Below are 23,187 nucleotides of genomic sequence, written 5' to 3'. Positions count from 1 at the left end.
AGACTATACATGGAGAGCATTCTAGGGAATAGCGGCCCAGGGAACTAAATGGCCCATACAGTAACAGTGAGCCTGATAACTCACAGACGGTGTTAATGGGTGTGACCGATGGTGCTTGAGTAGAAATCCCAATATTACATAGAAATTACATTACACTAGCTGACTATTTGGCCCACTGTCAGAGTTTAAGCTCCACGCAAGCCTCCTCACATTCTATCAACATTTCTTCCATTCCATTCTTATCATATGTTTATTTAACTTCTACATAAATACAACTATACTATTCGCCTCAACTACATCAGCTGGTAGCACGTTCCAAATTGAAAGTTTCCACTGAGTGCCTTGTTGGATTTAGTTGTGACTATTTATATTCACAGCGTTTAGTACACCACCACCACCCCCACCCCCAGCCCTTCCCAGTCATGGAAACATCAGTTTGGTGCACCGTCCTCATTTCTATTCTGAAGGTTTGATTTTCCTTTCATTATTTGACACTAAATCAGCGGGGTTCAAAATGCAGGGAGCGAGCTGACAAAGGGGCCTGCAGTCAAGGCCGACACTGACAGAGTGCTGCACTGACAGAGGCACCATCTTTCAGGTGAGAATTTAAAACGGAGGCCCCATCTGCCTGCTTGGGTGGATGTGAAAGATCCCATGGCTCCATCAGGAAGAAGGGCAGGGGAATTATTCCCGGGGCGGGATTCTCCCGAATCCCCCGATGGTCCGATGCCGGCGTAGATAAATGGCGCCAACCACTCCGGCGTCAATCTGGAAGTTGTGGAATCCTCAGCACTTCCGGGGCTAGGCCGGCGCCGAAAGGCCGTCGTGGTCCCACGCATGCGCGGACTGGTCGGCGTGTTCTGGTGCATGCACGGGGGTGTCTTCTCCGTGCCGGCCATGGCAGAGCCCTACAGAGGCCGGCGCGGAAGGAAGGAGTGCCCCCACGACACAGGCCCACCTGCAAATTGGTGGGCCCCGATTGTGGGCCAGGCCACCATGGGCCCCCTCCCGGGGCCGGATACCCCCCCCCCCCAAACCGGGGCCGGATACCCCCCCCCCCCCCCCGAGGACCGCAGGTCCTGCCGTGTGGGGCCATGTCCATTTCACGCCAGCAGGACTGGCCAGTAACCGACATCCGCTCAGCCCATTGGGGCCCGGAGAATTGCTGGGGGGGGGGGGGGGCATTGCCAACGGCCCCCGACCGGCCACGGCGTGGTCCCCGCCACCGCCCGAAAACTGGCGGCGGAGAATACGGCAGCTGGCATCGGAGGGGTGGGGCGGGATTCACGCCGCCACCCGTGGATTCTCCGACCCGGTTGGGGGGGAGGTCGGAGAATCCCGCCCCCGGTGTCCCAGTTGGGGCCAGTGAACTGACCCATTTTCCTGTCTTTCTTTATTGATACCAGAGCCTCAGGAGAAGGATTAGAAGGAGGAGGGTGAGGGGGGGGGGGGGGTGGGTGGAGGAGGCTGGAGCAGTGATAGTGAAGCTACTGGTGCCTCACTTCAAGCCACAAACACATATCCTTTCTCAGGCTTGGCACAATCTGAGATCTAAAGACAAATAAAAAACCTCTCTCTCATGGTCTTCGGGCCTCTTTCATCCCAATTAAACAGTCACCTTTTCTTTAGGTTCCTGCATGGTAGTGACAGGCGGCCATTTCATGGTGGAGGTCCCAATGGAAGCCCATCCTGTATAGTTACTGACTCCACACCGAGAGAACAGCCCAGATTCATGAAAGGGTTAATGGGGGGGGGGGGGGGGGGAAATCGCTTATTGTCACGAGTAGGCTTCGATGAAGTGACTGTGAAAAGCCCCTAGTCGCCACATTCCGGCGCCTGTTTGGGGAGGCTGGTACGGGAATTGAACCGTGCTGCTGGCCTGCCTTGTTCTGCTTTAAAAGCCAGCGATTTAGCCCAGTGTGCTAAACCAATTTGTGTTCGCTGCGGCTCAGTTGGTAGCGCTATTGCCTCCAAATCTAAAAACATGATGTTCAGTTCCCACTCCAGGACTGGAGTCTCACAGAGTGCGGAGGGAGGGTTGCACTGTCAGCGATGTCCTGGCCAACATCCATCCCGCAGTAAACATCACAAAAATGGATTTATCTGGCTATTGTCACATTACCGCTTGTGGCAGCTTTCTCTGGCCAATTGGCTTCCACATCTGATACATTGCAACAGTGACTACATTTCAAAAGGTACCCCGTTGTCTGTAGAGTGCTTTAAGATATCCACTGATCATGGTAACCTCTGTGTATGTGAGTTTGCCCCTCAAGACCATAAAGCCATGGACTTCATTATCTACTTTTCCTTCCTGTGCTACACCTATTATTGCCTAATGATCACTCCTTAATCTATTTTATTTGGCTTGTTATTCTATTGAACCTTGGCAGCAGAAGCAGGATTGCACAGTAAGGGGTTGGCGATACCAGAGTTATCTAAACCAGAGGAGGGTTGTGGAACCGATATCAAATATTTATTGGCCAGCAAATGTTTCTTTCACACGCTTGCATCTCTTGGCGGCTGCTTTTATTCGCAATAATCACACAGGATTTATAGCGCACACACAATTCAGACAATTGGGTGTGCAGAGCCTTATTCAGGTAGGGTGCTCCCAAAGCCGCACTGAGGGGCTACAACCTTGTATTAAATCAAGTCTCTCTGTGACCCCCCCCCCCCCCCCCCACCCCCTCAAGGGGGTGTAAAAAATCTCATGGCCATAATCCGAAGAAAAGCCAAAGAAGTTCTCCACGGTGTCCTGGCTGACATCTGTCCCTCAATCAGCATGCATAAAGAAACAGGTGATCTGATTAATGTCCCATTGCAGTTTGTGGGGATCTTGCTGTGCATAAAATGGCCACTGCATGGCTGCACGGTCAAAATGTACCTCACTGGCTGAAAATCTTAAGATTTGTGAATGGCGCCATATAATTTCTCTTTTAGAATTGGTACATTGTTCTATTTTCACTCATTGTTTTAGAACAGAGGCGCCAATTTGCCACTGAGCTCAGAGCACCCAAACTGCCTAGCATCAGGAAAGCGGCCCTACCACACCATCATCCGCGCTCTTGCCACATCTGCTGCCACTGGACAACTTCTGTGTAGCTTTGGAGTGATGGGTGGGTTCATGCAACCTCAAGGTCTTGTGCAGGTAAAGGCCAGTTTATACCGTGCTGTGATCGGTACTTGTCGCTCTACTTTTATGTGACTTGCTTTGTCTAGCATTACTTTAGGTGGCACTATTTCATGTTCCTCCCTATCTCTGCAAACCCCTGAGATATCGGTGATCCTCTAATTCTGGCATCTTTTGCATTCTCAGTTGACATTGCTCTATCATTAGTGGCCATGTCTTCAGTTGTCTTCCCCCTAACTCTGGAATTATCTTCAGACACCTCTTTGCCTCTGCCTCATGTTAAACCTGTAAGACACTTAAGAATGCCTCCCTTTTAATCATCTGTCCTAATATCTCTTTATGCAGCTCGGTGTCATCCTTTGTGTGTATAGTCGCTATAGTCCCAGATGACTACACGCTGCTTTCCCCTTTGAGGGGGAGAGCTGACTGGTGGTGATTTAACCTGAGGATCACCACACCTCAGGTAAGGGGCAAGTTTGAGAAGGCGGGGCCTTCATGAATAACCTCAGCCAGGAAGGGGATTGAGCCCACGCTGCTGGCCTCGCTCTGCATCATGAACCAGCTGTCTGGCCAAGTGAGCTAAACCGGCCCCCCAATACTTTGTTTTACAATGCTCCTGTGTGTCAATGAGATGTTTCATTAACGTGCTGAATAAATATAAGTCGTTTTTGTCGGCAAGGCATTTTCCCATTCCTAATTGCCCTTGAGAAGGTGATGATAAGGTGCCTTCCTGAGGTTCTGTGGTTGATGTGTATGTGGGCGGCACGGTAGCACAGTGGTTAGCACTGTTGCTTCACAGCACTATGGTCCCAGGTTCGATTCCCACTTGGGTCACCGTCTGTGCAGAGTCTGCACGTTCTCCCTGTGGCTGCGTGGGTTTCCTCCGGGTGCTCCGGTTTCCTCCCACAAGTCTCGAAAGACGTGCTTGTTAGGTGAATTGGACATTATAAGTCTCCCTCCGTGTACCCCAACAGGGCGCTGGAGTGTGACGGCTAGGGGATTTTCACAGTAACTTCATTGCACTGTTAATGTAAGCCAATAAAGATTATTATCACACCCGTTAGCGAGGGAGTTCAGAATTTTCACCCAGCAACAGTGAAGGAACGGCTGATATAATTCCAATTGAGGATGGTGTGTGACTTGGGAAGGGAAGTTGGAGGCTGTGGGGCTGTGGTGTTGGGGCCCAATGGGGGCATGGAGGTGGGCAAGTGCGTAGATTTTCCGCTTCAGGCCAGCTTTGCCAGCTTCCAGGTGTCATCTCCGCACCCAGCCCTTTTTCCCCAGAGGGGGGGATGGGTGGGCGGCAGGACGTCCCACCTGCAAGTGGCAAGTAACCATCTCTGCCAGTCAGTTCCACCATGACAGATCTTTCCCTCAATTGCATTTAGCTGCCTGTACTATACATCCCTTGATGTTGGTGTTGACTGTCTCAAAGGTTGATCAATCACAAATGTTTTAAAACATAGAAATCTGACTGAACACTGTACTTTCCGCCCAGATTAGGTCATTTATGCACCGAGAGAGAACTTCCACTCATGTTCGGTCAGTAGGAGGAAACAAATGGTACACAGCTCCATCTGCTGGTGAAATCAGGGGTTTGCCACTTCAGTTTTGCAATTGCCACACGTGGTTCAAAGGAGATGTCAGAGGGATCTGAGACAGATTTAATTAATGGTGTCCTGTGCCTATGCACAGTGTATTTCATTGTAAATCTGCCCCGGAGAGGGATTGCATTGGATTTGAACCTTGTTGGATTGATGGATTGCGCACCAACGTCAATCATTTCTCTTGACAAAGACATCAGCTTTCCTTATCAGCCAGGTTTAATGGAATTTAAGAATTGTATAATAAACAGAAAGACAGAACACAACTAAACCAGTTTAATTCGGCAAAACCTTAATTTGTTCATTAAGTTGGACAATTAAACAACTCACTGGAGGAGGAAACTCCACAAATAACCCCGACCACAATGATGGAGGAGCCAGCACATCAGAGCAAAAGATAAGGAAGATTGAAGTATTTCAAACAACCAGAATTACCGAGTGGATGATCCAATTTGGTCTCCTCCAGAGGTCCCCAGCATCATTGATGCCAATCTTCAGCCAATTAGATTCACTCCATTGAAGGCACTGGATTCTGTAAAAGCTATGGGCCCTGACAATATTCCAGCAATAGTCCTGAAGACCTGTTCTCCAGAATTTCCAGGGCAGCAAGGTAGCACAGTGGTTAGCATTGTTGCTTCACAGCTCCAGGGACCCAGGTTCAATTCCCGGCTTGGGTCCCTGTCTGTACGGAGTCCTCACGTTCTCCCCGTGTCTGTGGGTTTCCTCCGGGTGCTCCGGTTTCCTCCCACAGTCCAAAGATGTGCAGTTTAGTTGGATAGGCCATGATAAATTGCCCTTAGTGTCCAAATAGGGTAGGTGGGGTTGCGGGGTTATTGGGTTGAGGGGTGGGCTTACATGGGGTGCTCTTTCCAAGGGCCGGTGCAGACTCGATGGCCGAATGGCCTCCTTCTGCACTGCAAATTCTATGATTCTAATTTGCTGCGACTCAAACCCAGCTGTTCCAGTACAGCTACAACACTGGTACCTACCCCACAATGTGGAAAATTGCCCAGGTGTGTCCACGACACAAGAAACAGGACAAATCCAACCCAGCCAATTACCGTCCTACCAGTCTATTCTCAGTCATCAGTAAAGTGATGGAAGGGGTCATCAGCAGTGCTATCTAGCAAAACTTGCCGACCAATAACCTGCTCACGGATGCTCAGTTTGGGTTCTGCCAGGGTCACTTAGCTCTTAACCTCATTACAGCCTTGGTTCAAGCATGGACAAAAGAGCTGAATGCCAGAGGTGAGGTGAGAATGACTGCCCTTGACATCAATTTATTTATTAAATTTAGAGTACCCAATTATTTTTTTCCAATTAAGTGGCCATTTAGCATGGTCAATCCACCTAACCTGCACATCTTTAGGTTGTGGGGGTGAAACTCACTCAGACACGGGGAGAATGTGCAAACTCCACGCGGACAGTGACCCAGGGCTGGGATCGACCCCGGGTCCTCACCACCTAATGCTGCAGGGCTAACCCACTGCATCACCGTGACAACCTTGCACTTGACATCAAGGCGACATTTGACCGAGTGTGGCATCAAGGAGCCACAGCTAACTGGAGTCAATGAGAATCAAGGGGAAAACTCTCTGCTGGATGGAGCCATACCTGGCAGAAAGGAAGATGGTTGTGGTGGTTGGAGGTCAATCATCTCAACTCCAGGACATCACTGCAGGAGTTCCTCAGGGTAGTGTCCTGTTGCACGTTTTACTGTGGTTGTAAAACGCGTTTATTGGAGTGTATTAACACGCCTCCGAATTCGACGTGTGCTTAACACTACTAGGCTCTGTTCTATGTATTTATTCAGCTCTGGAGTCGCCAGGTGCCGTATAGACACCGTCACAAGTATTCCAAGGTCAAGTTCAAAGTAATAAAGACGATACACCGATTAGTTAGGTTCAAACGATCAATATTTATTATACAGTTATAATAAATACTCATGCACACACTAAGAGACTAAGCTATAACTAAACTTAAGCGAACAGAATACTTATCTAACAGGAACAGGCAAGGTCAGAGAACGAGGCCTTCGTCCTGGTCTTGTACTGCAGCCTTCAGCAAGCGTTCTGGTACTGGGGGTCTAGTGGGCTTGGATCGCGTAGCGAGCGTTGAACTTACGGTTTCGGCGGCTGGTGCTCAACGGCTGGAGTCAGGATGCAAGATATCAGTCAGAGCCGGAGCACGGGTTTAACAGACCGGGCTACGTGGGGAATTTGCCTTTATACCCCTCTCTAATGTCCTTGCCCCCTTCTGGGCGGGCTCTACCTTTCGGTACCGATTGGAGCGTTTCCAAACGGCTACCTTCGAAATCCTCCAATGCGAGGGCCTTCCTCGATGTTGGGGGGTGGTTTCGATATTCTTTACTCTGGTGCCATCCTGTCTGCTCAACCAATTAAGTGTTACATTGAGATGGAAATGTTGCCATTGTTCGTGCCTGGATCTGGGCTGCCTCATCAGAATGCTAAGCGCTTTGCCATTAACACCTTTGGCTTGGAGATCTTGCACCTGGCCAGAAACTGGTTTGCTGCTTGCAAAATGCTAATTAGCTGAGAGCAGACTGTCTGCTCTCACTAAACAGGCTTTTTCCTTCTGTCTTCCATTTTACTTTGGCTCAGTGTCCATTTTGCGTGGCCAGCATGGCTACAGTCCTAGGCCCAAACATCTTCAGCTGCTTCATCAATAACCATTCTTCCAACATAAGTGTTACCGCTGGAACGGAATTGCTTTTGGTTCGCACTTCCGTTGGGGACGCTATTCGGTAAGCTTGTCAGGACATGCAAATGTGCCAGCACTCTGCCGGCGCGAATTGAGAGGCGGCCTAGATGGGCCCCCAGATGACCAGGGGGTCTCTGAGCATTCAAAAGACACAGGCAGCACTGAGCAGTGTGAGCGGCCAGGAGCCTGTAAGTAGCACCAGTGGGAGAGCGTTTAAAACATATACTACAGCAATAGTAATCTGAGCTAGGTCACGCCAATCCCCAGGAGGACACCCCAAGTCTTGGCACCAAGTTGTTCCCCGCTACTGCCCCAGGCCTGGGCAACGCCAGCAGGCCTGACATTGTGGTGCACTATCAATTACGACGAGACCAGAGTAGAATGTAATCGAGGCTTTATTACACTGAGATGTGTAGCCTCCTACAGCTGCTGCCGAAATGGCTGCAGTTCGGAGAGCACACACATTTATACTCTGCCTACTGGGTGGAGCCGCTGACGTCACCACCGGCGCATGCGCACTGGGGGATTCTCTTCCACCTCCGCCGTGGCGGCGGTGGAAGAAAAGAGTGCCCCTACGGCACTGGCCCGCCCGCCGATCGGTGGGCCCCGATCGCGGGCCTGGCCACTGTGGGGGCATCCCCTGGGGTCCGATCGCCCCGCGCCCCCCCAGGACCCCAGGGGTCCGCTCGCGCCGCCGATCCCGCCGCCACCAGAGGTGGTTCAAACCTCAGCGTGGCGCGATTCCCGCCCCCGTCAATTCCCGGGTGGCAGAGAATTTCTGCCACAGCGGGGGCGGGATTTTCGCCCATGAATTTAACACTACTAATATGGATTCGACACATACTTCTAAATAATACACAGTTTATTGTTAACATATAAACTACACTCATCTACAACTAATCTGTTATACACTATTATCTGCTTTTACACACACTATCAATACCTGTCAGTCTCCAGCCACCTCCTGGACTACTCTGTCCCCCAGACGGTTGAGCATCAATGCCTTATGTAGTTGTCTCTGTAGCTCCCTCTTGTGGCTACTCTAGACATTTCATTAACCTTTGCAGTTCTTACAGTAATGATAATACCACACAGAACAATCCTGATTCGAGCACATGTAGGATAAGCACTCTGCCAGACTTGGACTAGCATCTGCTGTACAAATGAACAGATAAATGATTGGCAGCAATGTCACAGGCGGACCTCACAGCCTTGGTTATTGTTCCTTGCAGGACAGAAAATAATAAAAACTTTGAAAGAAGAAAGATTTGCATTTATGTGGCGCCTTTCCCAATCGCAGCACGTCCCAAATCACTTGACCGCTAGCGAAGTACTTTTGAAATGTGGTCACTGTTGTAATGCAGGAAATGCTGCACAGGAAGATCCCACAAGCAGCCATCTGACAATGTTTTTTTGTCACGTTGATTGAGGATCAGTATTGGCCAGGATAATTCCCTGCTCCTTCTTTGAAATAGTTCAATCGAACCTATTGCCCCCACCTGAGGGCAGAGAGGGAGGGCGATGGTTTAACATCTCTTGTGAATGACTGCGCCTCCAGCAATGCTTGCATTCCCTGACTATTATATTGGACTGCTGGCTTTGATTTTTGTGCTCAAGTCCCTGGAGTGGGATTTTAATCCACAACCTCCTAGCCAAGACGTGAGAGTGCTAGCGACTGCGCCTGTTATACTAAACTGTTGTGTTTCTGAGTGTAGGTGTGTTGTTGACTGTCCAGAGTCTGATTCACTATCTGTGGCATCCGGCAGACTCAGTAGGAACAAGACAAGTTGAGAAATACCTTTCAGAATCTGACATTTACATGGGAGACAACGGTGTGTCTCTGAAATGCATAAATGCCAATAAAAACAAAATCTTCAACCTGTTTTTGTTTGAGCTGATTGCCCTGGCCTCCTCCTGAGGCAGAGGGGAGCGTGATCTTCAGTCCGACCTCCACCAACTTTTTATTTGGTGCCATTTGAATGGACAGAGGAGGTCGACTGCCACCTGCCTATTTTCACCTCTCTCTGATTGGCTGCCAGGAGAGCCAATTTCAGGTTTCAATATGCCCTCCCAATGAAAGAAAAGCACCTCGTCAATATTGGTTTACCACCTTTCCTCGGGACGTCTCAAAGCACTTCACTGCCAATGAAATAATTTTTGGAAGTGGAGCTACTGTTGCAACGTATGAAAGGTGGCAGCTAATTTACACATCGTAAGATCCTACACACAACGATCTGATAATGACCAGATAATATGCCGCAGGATGGCAGAGTGGAGCAGTGGTTAGCACTGTTGCCTCACTGCACCAGGGATCCGGGTTCAATTCTGGCTTTGGGTGACTGTCTGTGTGGAGTTTGCATTTTCTACCCGTGTCTGCGTGTGTTTCCTCCGGCTGCTCCGGTTTCCTCCCACGGTCCAAAGGTGTGCAGATTAGGTGGATTGGCCGAGCTAAATTGTCCCATTAGTATCCAAAACGTTAGGTGGGTTTACGGGGATAGATGGGAGGGGGGGGGGGGGGGGGGTGAGCCTAGGTAGGGTGCTCTTTCCGAGGGTCGGTGCAGACTCAGTGGGCCGAATGGCCTCCTACTACAATTCCATGATGATTCTATGTCACTCACTTGTGATTTTCCCACTTAGCGGCCAGGCAGTAGGCACGCTGCCCAATTAAGGACAGCGGTCTCGTGAAACTGGAGAGCTAATCAGAGGCCTTACAACTTGAAAGGAGCAGCAGGCTGTAAGGGAATGTAAGTAACAGAGAGGATTCTTCAACATGGAGGTTATACTCTTCAACTTGCCTTAAATTTTCAATTTAACAAATAGGTTCAGCAGCTAGGCCACACACTGTCCAGGCGTGGAATTATATCGCTACTTCTACACTGATGGTGAGTCGAAATCCTGGGACTCCCTCCCCAAAAGTGCGGCGGTGTACCTAAACCACGCAGAAGTTCAAGATGGTGGCTCCCAACACCACCTTCTCGAGGGCAACTGAGGGCTGGGAGAATCAGAATCACAGAATAATAGAGTGCAGAAGAGGCCCTTCAGCCCATCGAGTCTGCACCGATGCATGAAGAACATCTGACCTGCCTATCTAATCCCATTTGCCAGCATCCGGCCCATAGCCTTGAATGTTACGGCATGCCAAGTGCTCATCCAGGTACTTTAAAAAAATTAATTTAGAGTACCCAATTTGTTTTTTCCAATTAAGGGGCGATTTAGCATGGCCAACCCACCTACGCTGCACATCTTTGGGTTGTGGGGGCGAAACCCATGCAAACACGGGGAGAATATGTAAACTCCACATGGGCAGTGACCCAGAGCCGGGATCGAACCTGGGACCTGGGTGCCGTGAGACAGCAGTGCTAACCCACTGCGCCCACCGTGCTGCTCTCATCCAGGTACTTGAAAATGAAATGAAATGAAAATCACTTATTGTCACGAGTAGGCTTCAAATGAAGTTACTGTGAAAAGCCCCTAGTCGCCACATTCCGGCGCCTGTTCGGGGAGGCTGGTACGGGTACTTTTTAAAGGATGTGAGGCAATCCGCCTCTACCATCCTCTCGGGCAGTGCATTCCAGACCATCAGCACCCTCTGGGTAAAAAAGCTTTTCAAATGCTGGCCTTGCCTGCGATATCCACATTTCATGAACAAATTATTTGTTAAAAAGGAAATCTTTGCTTACAGGTGCCTCTCTTTCTTCCCCAGGCAGCTGAGTATATTTCAATCATGTAACAACTTTCAGATACTCTTCAACATGTCCAGTCCAGGAATCGCCCCCAATGTCAGTTAGTTGTAGTTATATTTTGCCATTTCATGAGCTTTCTCAAACAATCAGTGCCCCTCCAAATAGATGCATAACATACACATCATCATCATGTTTATTAGTGCCACAAATAGGCTGACATTAACATTGCAATGAAGTTACTGCGAAAATCCCCTAGTCGCCACATTCGGGTACACAAAGGGAGAATTCAGAATGTCCAATTCACCTAACGAGCATTCCTTTCGGGACCTGTGGGAGGAAACCGGAGCACCCGGAGGAAACCCACGCAGACAAAGGGAGAACGTGCAGACAGTGACCCAAGCCGGGAATCGAACCCGGGTTCCTGGCACTGTGAAGCAACAATGCTAACCACTATGCTATGGTGTCGCCCATATAATGCATGAAGTGAATATTGTGCTAATCATCCATAAGGGTTGAAGAAAGTACGCAGTTACACGCAAATCATAAAAATCAAGAGGTAAAAGAATGTCTGTTTCTATGCAGATCGTACCTGGAAGCTCTTGTTGGAAGAGGGGATCTCCCAGCCTGCTATGCAAGACCTGATAACAAGAGGTCACAATGTCCATTGGCCAGTTAGTGGCCATGACAGGTCTCTGTTTGGACGGGGCCAGATTATTACTAAGGGAACATGGTGGAATTCACAGCGTGCCCTTATTGCTCAGGATAACCAGGCAGTATTATGGGCTGGATCTGATCCTCGAGCAGATGGTTGTGCAATTGGATTGTAGGTTATTCTGCAAACAAGATTTAGGATGAATTTAGGATTGGTATTGTAATGTTTAGACAACCGGTCCCAGGTTTACCTCATGAAATGTTATTGTTTGTGTGCTCCTCACTATCTTCAAAGTTGTGCATAATGTGGAATTAAGCTTTGGGAAGAAAGAGAGTGAGCATAACAATGGCATAGCTCTTTATTGTGTCTCAAAGAAACATCTCAAAGTGCATTGCCTTGAATGAATTGCTTTAAAGTGATGTAACTGCTAAAACGCAGCAGCCATTTTTGGCACTTAGGGTATTTAAGAAACAAAATAAGGTAGTTTCAGCACAAAACACTCAAGATTGTATTTAATATTTCTGATTTGATTTTAAATGTTATGATCCAGAATATGTTTTGATTTTCAAAATAGAAGCCCAAGGACTATTGTGAAGAGAGGCTCCAGCTACGAATACAGCAAAGAGCACTCAGAACAAATTAATTTAGTGAAAAGCTGAGGTTGAAAGCCCGAGAACTATTCAGAAGAATGCTGGTTTGAGAAGAAGTATATGGAGAAGGAGTGCTTACGTGATATCAACTTTCGTTCGAAAAGGCTGGTAAGGGTGAAGAGGCGAGGAGTTCTAAGGTCTTCAGAAAGAATGAGCTCGAGTGGGATGGAGACGGTGCACAGAGCCTTGACTTCAGTACCTTCCCAGTCACAGGCACTGGAGAATCAAATGTAATCATGCTGTGTGAGCCTTATGTTCTGATAGATACTGGGCTAGATTTCTTGCATTGATAATAATGGTGAGGCTAGCTGTGCTCACTGTTGGTGTGGTGCAAGTTGAACAGAAAGTTCCGGAGTCTGTACATGCGCAGTTAAACTTGGACATCTGGAAGATGCTGCTCTGTTCCTCCACACTCAGCCCTATATCAGAACCTCGCTGGTAGAAGAGGGATTGAAATCCGCATAAGGATGTGAAGTTGCCCTCTGGTTGCCCAAGATATATATATATACACGAGGAAAAGTTGTGAATTTTTATCAGTGTTATCAGTGATGATTATTGCCATACAACTCTCAGTCCTTTAGAATTAAATTAATGTTGGAGATTTTATGAAAATAAAAATTAAAAATATTGTTTTGCAGTTTCTTAACTTTCTCTAGTCTATCCTTCCCTTTCTTTGTTTCTCGAGATGATTTTACAATGAATTAAATCTAATTTATCCTGGTTTAGACTCTGCATGTATCAGTGCGGATATTTCAATCTGATCAAGTGACGTGCAAAGCTGTGGCTTGCCATGCCACAGTAGAGGGCTCTGCGTTGGATCAGATCAGATGTCCGATGACAGCATGTTGCCACTCAAAAGTCGGCACAACATCGAGGGCCGAAGGGCCTGTTCTGTGCTGTACTGATCTATGTTCTATAATGAACAGCGAGCGCTTTCCTACGCCGCTGCCCATAAAATCCTGATCAATGTTTGCTTTACTATCTTGCATTCATTAGCTTTGACTGCAGCTAACCTACTGCAATATTAGAATTCCTGAGGTTCAGTTTTGCATTTTTCAGCAAAATTTAAGTCCTTTCCCCTCCTTGGCAAGACAGATTTCAGTTTTCGGCAACGAGCCATTCACTTTTGAGTTCAGTAATTTCGTGAACATTTTCTTTTTTTGCTGTGGTCTTTACAAACATTGCAACGTAACGCAGCATTGATAGTGATTGTCAATATTAGCAGCGATCTAGTAGCCTTTTTAAAGATTGCTGGCAAATAACAGGTATGGAAAGCGGAGGTCAATTTATCCAAAACAAACCATTTACTTTTGGGAGATGAGATGGCACAGTGGTATTGTCCAGAGACCCAGGGTAAGGTACCCGGCTTCGAATCCCACCAGGGTAGGAGGTGGAATTTAAACTCAATAAAATATCTGGACTTAAAAGACTAATCATAACCATTGTCAATTGTCGCAAAAACCCATCTGGTTCACTAATAAGGGAAGGAAATCTGTCATCCTTACCTGGTCAGGCCTACATGTGACTCCAGACTCTCAAGCGCCTTCTGAAACGGCCTTGCAAGCCACAAAGTTGGATTCAACCGCTACTAAAACACAAAATAGGGTGGATGGACCACCGGCATCAACCCTGGTATCGGACACAACAATGGCAAACCCAGCCCTGTCGACCCTGCAAAGTCCTCCTTACTAACATCTGGGGGCTTGCACCAAAGTGGGGCAACCTCCTGCTGATTGCCACATACTGTCAATTGATGAATCGGTACTCCTCCATGGTGAACACCACTTGGAGGAAGTACTGAGGGTGGCAAAGGCGTAAAATGTACTCTGGGTGGGGACTTCAATGTCCATCACCAAGAGTGGCTCGGTGGTACCACCACAGACCGAGCTGTCCTAAAGGACATAGCTGTGAGACTGGGACTGCAGTGGTGAGAGAACCAATAAGAGGGAAAAAACGTACTTAACTTCATCCTCACCAACCTGCCTGCTGCAGGTGCATCTGTCCATGACACTATCGGTAGAAGTGACCACCGCCTCACAGTCCTTCTGGAGGCAAAGTCCCATCTTCACATTGAGGATACCCTTCATCGTGTTGTACGGCACTATCACCTTGCTCATTTTATCCAGTTTGCCCTTACATTCCGGTCTGTCAGTACTGGAACCTGTGTGCGGGAGGGGATGTGTAAGGTTCATGTGTCATGTCAGACTATCCGCTGATGACAATAGATAGTCCTCATGATGGTAATATAATCACATCATGTGGACTGATAGTTCGATATTCTTAGTATTTTTAAGATAGTTAGATGAATTTCCAACTGTGCCAAATTGAATCTGCTAAATGCTGTTTTCATTATTTTTATGTTGTCATTGTAAACTCATGGCTCACCAGAAATTATTATTTTTTTACAAAAATCTTTTTCTTAGCTTCCAACCTTCATCTCTGGGCAACCATTCTCTTTAACCATTATTTGACTCCAGCAAATCTTTTGGTGGAGAGAACTGGAACCAATCTTTACGTACTTTTATATTTATTATAAGGATATGCCTCCTAATCCAGCAGCCAATGTTTAGTCTGTGTCCCTTTATGTGGGCTAAAGTGAATGCTCAGTCAATGCACACTGCCTACACAGGATTAAGAACAATTAATATACAATCGACAACCATGGTCAATGTACTGCCCTTTGAACTGGGAGTTGCCTAAAGGGGGCATAATTGCTGAGGTACCTTGTGGTAGACGATCAAGTTGAAGTTGGGGACTGAGCTGGCACTTCTACATTTTCACAGCCTATGGAGCCTATTTTCCCAAACTTGAAGTTGGATGAGGTTGTTTAACTCAGCATGGACTGAAGATGGAATATGAGGGGCGGGAATGGCGCAGTGGAGTGGCGGGAACCACTCCGGCATCGGGCTTCCCCAAAGGTGCGGAATCCTTCACACCTTCAGGGGCTAGGCCGGAGTGGTTTGCGCTCTGCCGGCCGGCATGGGAGGTCTTTGGCGCCGCGTCTGAAGGGACTCCGCGAGGGAGGGTCAGCGGCTGATGACGTGATCCCCGCCCATGTGCAGGGGGGGGTTCACCTTCGTGTCGGCCATTGCGGAGGCTTACACGGCTGGCGCGGATGAATGGAGTGCCCCCACGGCATAGGCCCGCCCGCGGATCGGTGGGCCCCGATGGCAGGCCAGACCCCCCTCCCCCCCCCCCCCCCCGGGGCCAGATCGCCCCGCGCCCCCCCCAGGACCCCGGAGCCCGCCTGCGCCGCTGGGTCCCGCTGCTAAGGGGCCAACTCCAATTTACGCCGGCGGGACCTGCATCACGGGCTGGAGAATCGCTGGGGTGGGGGGCCCGCCGACTGACGCGATTCCCGCCCCTGCCAAATCTCCGGCGTCGGAGAATTCGGCAGCCGGCGGAGGTGGGATTCACGCTGCCCACCGGCAATTCTCCGACCCGGCAGGGGGTCTTCCATGACTACATATTGTGTGAAATAATGGATTTACCCACTCAACAATCTGAGAAGATTGAAAAGAAAAACACATTTTCTGTCAGTGTTAGCATGTTAGAGAAAGGTTTGATCTCGAGGTTAACCTCCTTTGTTACAGTTCACTCTGTGTTGCACAGAGCTATATTTTCAGCTGCCACCACCATAAATAAAAACTAAAGGTATGAAAAGAGCACAAAGGAAAATTCCATCCCTCTGTCCTCAAAGCCTTTACAAAGAGCCTGTAATGGGCGCAGTGTTGTGCAAGACTAATAAAAAAGCAGATTACAATATGTGGTAAATGTTTACCTATAAAGCACTTATGTGGCTTAAAAAACATACAAATGTTGTCTCCAAGATAATTTGACACAATAAGGTTGGAATTTTGTTTGTATCACAAATCGCATACTGGGATAGTGACTAATCCGCAAACGATGTGAGATTAAACAATTGTTTAGTGAAGCACAATATATACACACAAATCTTGATCTTAAGCTCCTTTTCATTGGAAATCAAACAGCACATTTAAGTGCAAAAAAGCCATTTTTAATCTTATCCATTTTTGGCTGCAGTGGTTAATTTCATTGATCAGAATATACACAGCACACACGTACACAAATATAGATACACTGCATAAAACATAATGTAGGTTTGATATCAGTGTTACTAAGAGTCAGTACAAATTCTTCAGCAGCAAAAGCAGAAAATACTGGATAATTTCAGCAGGTCTGACAGCATCTGTAGAGAGATCTGGATGACTCTTTGTCAAAGCTTTTTGTTTTCAAATTCATTAGCATAGTTAAAAATGAGAGGCTTTGTAAGATGGTTATGTTGTAAACTTTTTCTTTTAATTTTAGGTAGAACGGAATGTTCTGGATGGGGGATGGTGTGATCTACTAATTTTGCCTAGAGACAGGTCCATGTGATTTAGTTGCCATGGGGAAAGAGGCCCAGCCTGAAATCTCGAGACAATCAAATGGCAGTTTTCGCACCTAGACAGAAAAGCTGTTTCTTTCTCTGTGTCTCCCTTTGTCCTGGTCTTTCTGGACATCAGATTCAAAGGAGAGAGGGAGACAGCGAGAATAAAAACAGCTTCTGTTGTGCAGAGCAGAGAAAATGCTTTCTTGGGTTCGCTATCTAGTAGGATGCCAAGCAGAACCGATTTTCCTTTCAAAGACTTGGGGACTTGTGGAGATTTAAGGACCGAGGGGTCACTGGTGTGGGCCTTGCTGCTGGAAGTCAGTTCAGGGATACTCAAGACTGAGTGAATGGATTTTCAAAGGACACTGGAAGACTGGCCTAGGTGTAACAGGGAGGAGGGAGCCTGCAGAAAATCCAAGAGGAGTGTGGGACTTAGCTTACATAGCTACACCACAGTCTCAGCAGATATGTAATGTTCAAATGGTTCAAAAGGTATTTTTGATTGAATTGATTAGTTGGGAAGTATCTTTTCATTAGTTTTATATATTAGTTGACAGCTAAGTATTGTTTAGCCTCTGTTGATTTTAGATTGCTTGTTACAGTAAAAGTCTTAAACCATGAACTCTTGTCATGTGATTTTTTTTTTACATCGGTCGGTGGGGAATTCAAATCTCTTAGAAGTTATCACTTTCCACAGGGATTGTAACAATGTTCCGGGCTGTTTAGCACAGGGCTAAATCGCTGGCTTTGAAAGCAGACCAAGGCAAGCCAGCAGCATGGTTCAATTCCCGTACCAGCCTCCCCGAACAGGTGCCGAAATGTGGTGACTAGGGGCTTCTCACAGTAACTTCATTTGCAGCCTACTTGTGACAATAAGCGATTTTCATCTGGAATGCCATGCAGCCCATTTTAATTCATCCACCCAGAGTTATCCAAACATCCCATTCCCCATGAAAGCATGATTAGCTGGCGTTATTGCCTTCACTATGCTACTTGATGGTTTATTCTGTACATTGAAGCTTTTTTGACATAAAATAAATAATTTCTACCAAAGCAACCGTTTTGTATTTCATTAACTGAATGGACTGTTTTCTGGTTGTTCTCAGGTTTTCAATTAGGTAAAAATGATGTAGACACAAATGTAATCATTCTTTAGCACCACAACACAGTTCATCATGAAATATATGATATAAATCGTGAATTATTTGCCCCCACACACAATCATCAATCTGAGTGGCTACAGTATATCCTGAAAAGGGAGGGCAAACAGGCAGATGTCATTGTCCACCTGATTACAAATGACATAGGCAGGAAGAGCAGCAAGGTCCTGCAAAGACATTACAGGGAGTTAGGTAGCTAGCTACAAAGCAGGACCTCCTGGGTAGTCATTTTAGCGTTACTCCCCGCGCCATGCACTAGTGAGGTTAGGAACAGAGAGATGCTACACTTGAACATGTGGCTAAAGAGCTGGTGGGGGGTGGGGGGGGGAGGGGGCTTCAGATATGTGGATCATCGGGATGTCTTCCAAGAAAGGTGGGACCGAAACAAGCAGGGGGGGGGGGGGGGGGGGGCTGCACCTAAACTGGAGGGGCACCAATGACTTGGCCAGGAGATTTGCTAATGTGTTTCCGGAGGGTTTAAACACATATGGCAAGGGGCTGGGAACCGGAGCAGCAGGCCAGCAAGTGTAGAGACTGGGGAAGAGCTTGAGACTAAGACAAATATAGCTAAGAGGGAAGTCACTGATCACAGGAGTCTGGAGTGCATTTGCTTCAACGCAAGAAGATTAACAGGTAAAACAGATGAACTTAGAGCTTGGATTAATGTGGGTATTACGATAGTGTTACTATTACAGAAACATGGTTAAAGGAGGGACAGGACTGGCCGCTTACGTTCTGGGATATCAGTGTTTTAGACGAGAGAGAGGTGGTAGCAGAAAGGGTGGGAGAGTTGCATTACTGGTTAGGGAACATAAGGGAGGATATCTTGGAGGGATCCTGCAATGAGGCATTATGGGTAGAGCTGACAAATAGGAAGGGATGTAATCACAATTTTTGGGGTTGTACTCCAGGCCTTCCAACAACCAGTGGGATACAGAGGAACAGATGTGTAGTCAGATTCTAGAAAGATGAGAAAATAGCAGAGTTGTTGTGGTGGGTGATTTTAATTTCCCCGATATTGACTGGGAATCCCATAGTGAGAGAGGTTCGGATGGAAAGCAATTTGTTAGGTGTGTCCAAGAGGGTTTTTTGAAACAGTATGTTCATAGTCCAATCAGGGAGGGGGTATTACTGGACCTAGTATTGGGGATTCAGCCTGACCCAGTGACAAAAGTTTCAGGCGAGGCACATTTTTGGAATAGTGATCATAATTCTATAAATTTTCGAATACTCGTGGATAAGGACAAGTGTGGTCCTTGAGTGAGGGTGCTAAATTGTGGAAAAGCTAACTACAACAGAATTTGGCAAGAGCTAGAGAATGTGGATTGTGAGACTAGTCAAAAAGAAAAAGGAAGCATACATAAGGTCTAGGCAATTAAAAACATACAAAGCTTTTGAAGAATATAGAATGTCTGGGCATTCATCTCCATAGTTCCATGAAAGTGGCAATGCAGATGGATAATGTGGCCTAGAAGACATACAGCATGCTTGCCTTCATCGGCCAGGGCATTGAGTGCAAGAGTTGGCAAGGTAATGTTACAGTTCTATAAAACTTTAGTTAGGCCACATTTGGAATATTTTGTGCAGTTCTGGTCACCACATTACCAGAAGGACGTGGATGCTTTGGAGGGAGAGCAAAGAATGTTTGTCAGGACGTTGCCTGGTCTGGAGGGTGTTAGCTATGAGGAGAAGTGGAATAAACTCAAATTGTTTTAGTTGGAAAGATAGAGGCTGAAGGGAGACCTGATAGAGGTCTACAAAATTACAGGGTGAGTAGCCAGAAGCTTTTTCCCAGGGTGGAAGACTCAATTACAAGGGGGCACAGTTTCAAGGTGAGAGGGGGAACGTTTAGGGGAGATGTGCGGGGAAAGTTTTTCACACAGAGGGTGGCGGGTGCCCGGAACGCATTGCCAGTGGTGGAGGCAGGCACGATAGCAACGTTTAAAATGTATCTTGATAGACACATGAGTGGGCGGGGAATGGAGGATATAAATCGGTTAGGCAATAAGTAATAGGTCCAAATAAGGAATCTGGATCGAAGCAGGCTTGGGGAGCAGACAGTCCAGTTCCTATGCTGTAATGTTTTTTGTTCTAATGAGAATGGTAAGAATAATACGTTCAGTACAGTAAGAATGTTGTTTGATGGCCGTTTCCTTACCGAGCTCGCACAGGAAGGCAATCCCAACAAAAAAAATCTGACTATTGACAAGAATAGACAGCGAGTGAGAACAATCAGTTTGATAGCCTTCAGCACTACTCTATCATGTGACATTAACACTTTTGCGAAGGGTCCACGGCACTGAACAAAGCACGAGTTATCAGCAGCTTAGTAAATATTCTACACACTGCAGTCTTTCAATAACTATAAATAAGCTCCAGAGTGCTGCATAAGTGGTTCAGGAAATAAATTAATTAGATTATATCATGTGACAGACAATAAGAGTCTAATTATAAGGTCCTGAGTTATCTTGGTGGAGTAGTTCATTCGGAGTTACTTGTGATCCATCTGACCTAATCTTCACTGTAAAGTGGCTATCACATTACTCACTAAGGAAGTGTCCTCAGTGAGGAGAAGTCCCAATACACAGCAATGATTCAAATTGTCCTACGTTAAACCAATCCCGATGAAGCAAATTAAAAGAAAAAGCCTATTCTGCGAAGAATCTGGCTACAGTCCATTAATTATTTAACTATTGGCTTTTCAGAGATCACAGAATTGACAGTGATGTAGTCCTCTACAGTTTCAATCCCCTACAGCTTGATGGTTTTGTTAGCATAGCTCATATAGAATTATATCAAAATTACTATATGGTAAAAGATTCTTCAGTCTAAATGACCGAGTTGGTATTTAATTTTCACATTAGTAGCTGTCCGATTCCATTTGTTGAGCCTTTATTCCCACTTTTTTCAACCAATTTATGAATGTTGACTTTGTTATTGCTTCAATCTCTACCTCAAGTAGTGCATTTTTTTAGCATGAGAGCTCTATCAAAAGCAGTTCCTCCTGCTTTCTGTTTTTATATCGATGCCATCATGTTCTGGAACTCTTAGTCGCTGAAGGCAGCTGGTCGCTATACTTTGTCCCGCCTCTATATAATTTTAAACACCTCTATCAAAATATCCTTCAATGTCCTCTTGTCTAATGAAAAACTCCAGGTCACTTTTCACATGTACATTTCCGCATTCCAGACAGAATTCTAGTGAATCCACACGACTTCCTCTATTGTCCCAGCATCTCTGCGCTCCTTTAATTCCGACTTCTTGTGCATTCCTGATTTCCATCGCTCCACCATGGATGACCGTGAGTTCAGCGCTTTTCCCTGGAATTTAATTCTGAATTTCTCTATCTCTCTTTCTCTCTGCCCCTTTCTCTCGTTTTCTCCTGCTTTGAGACATGTGTTAAGGCCCACTTCCCTGGCCAAGATTTTAGTAATGTATCGCAATATTCCCCAAGATAGCTTAGTTTCAAAATTTGACAGATTACGCTCCCGTGAAATGCTTTGGTCTACTTGCAAGTTGTTGTCGTATGAAGCCAAAATCTGCGACAGGCTGAACTCCCGCCGGTGTAGTTTACATCTGATACCACCTGGTGGGAGCTGGGACCCGCGGCCACGGTGGCGGTCCTGGTGCTGGTGGTGGTGGTGGGGGGGGGGGGGGAATTCTGACTCCAGGGGAAGTTCTCAGCGGTGGCCAGGCCCGCGATCGGGGGCCACCGATCGGCGGGCCATCGCATTCTGGGGAGGACCTACCTTACTCCACGCAGGCCCGCTGTGTGGCTTCGCTATGTCGGAGCCGCCCGCGCCGAGGTAGGCCACCGCGCGCACCTGCGGACCCGCTTGCAGCTGTTGTGCACAAGCGCGGATGTGCGGACGCGCGGTCAGGACAGCAGGGCCCCGCCGGCAGCCAGACCGCGAGACACATGCTGGGGCCCTGCCAGCCCCCTGGAAAACGGAGAATCACCCTGGACTTTCGAGGAAAAATTCCAGAGTGATTCTCGCCCGTTTTCCGGCGGGCGTGGTGACTTAGCCCCCAAAAGGGAGAATCCCGGTAATAGGGTTTTACAGCACAGCAAGAGGCACTTCTGCCCATTGTATTTGTGCCAGCCGTCAAGCACCAAGGATGGAATAGAACAGAATCCCCTTAGTGCAGAAGGAGGCTATTTGACCATCGAGTCTGCTCCAACCCTCGGAAAGATCACCCCCGCCTAGGCCCACTGTCCTGCTGCCCTAACCCTATAACCCTACCTATCCTTTGGACACTAAGAGGCAATTTAGCAAGGCCAATCCACCGAACCTCCACATCTCTGGACTATGGGAGGAAACCTATTCCCATTTTCCAGCACTTGGTCCATAGCCTTGTTTGCTCTGGCATTTTATGTACTCCCTCAGAATGCTTCTTAAGTGAGGGTTCCTGTCTCTACCGACCTTTCAGGCAATGAGTTCCAGATTCTCACCATCCTTTGGGTGAAAAAGTTTTTCCTCAAATCACCTCTAAATCTCCTGCTAATTGTAGAACCTTAAATCCACGCCCCCTGGTCATTGACCCCTCTGCTAAGGGGATAGGTATCCTCCTGTCCACCCTCATAATTCTGTCCCGCATAATTTTATACACCTCAATTAGGTTCCCCCCCTCGGCCTTCTCTTCTCTAAGGAGAACAATCACAGCCTAACCAGCCTCTCTTCATAGCTGAAACGCTCCAGCCCAGGCAACATCCAGGTCAATCTCCTCTGCACCCTCTCTAGTGCAATCACATCCTTCCTATAGTGTAGCGACCAGAACTGTACACAGTACTCCAGCTATGGCCTAATGAGCACCATCATAACCTCCCTATTCTTGTATTCTATGCCTTGGCCAATAAAGGCAAGTATCCCATATTCCTTTCTTTTAAAAAAAATATTTTTATACTCCCCTTTTTCACATTTTCTTTCAAATTTACACCCACCAACGAACAATAATCAGTAACGAATACATTGCCAACCTCCTTATCAACAACAACAATCCCATCCTCCCACACTTCCCCCAAACAACATTCCACATGTTAACATAAACACAAAAAACAAGAAGGAATCAGGAAACACCCATAGTCACCATTAACGCATACAGTCCCCCTTCCCCCCAACCGCCCCTATCCCACCCCTAATGTTCAATGTAATCCAATTCTTGAAAGTGCATAATGAATAATGCCTATGAATTG

General features: G+C 47.2%; 1 protein-coding gene across 1 annotated transcript in view; it reads left to right on the top strand.

Annotated features, from left to right (window-relative positions):
• Nucleotides 1-16,773, top strand: part of LOC119975655 (glutathione hydrolase-like YwrD proenzyme) — a 76,138-nt gene extending 59,365 nt beyond the window's left edge. Inside the window, exons 10-13 of the mRNA XM_038815437.1 lie at nt 2,976-3,148; nt 9,191-9,287; nt 11,721-11,961; nt 16,770-16,773. Coding sequence (XP_038671365.1) covers nt 2,976-3,148; nt 9,191-9,287; nt 11,721-11,961; nt 16,770-16,773 — 515 coding nt within the window. The remainder of the gene's footprint in view (nt 1-2,975; nt 3,149-9,190; nt 9,288-11,720; nt 11,962-16,769) is intronic.
• The last annotated feature ends 6,414 nt before the right edge of the window (nt 16,774-23,187 follow it).

Source organism: Scyliorhinus canicula, chromosome 13 (genome assembly GCF_902713615.1).
Source record: "Scyliorhinus canicula chromosome 13, sScyCan1.1, whole genome shotgun sequence".
Lineage (NCBI taxonomy): Eukaryota > Metazoa > Chordata > Chondrichthyes > Carcharhiniformes > Scyliorhinidae > Scyliorhinus > Scyliorhinus canicula.
Note: the sequence above shows the minus strand (reverse complement) of the source record. Positions and strands in the feature narration are given on the sequence as shown.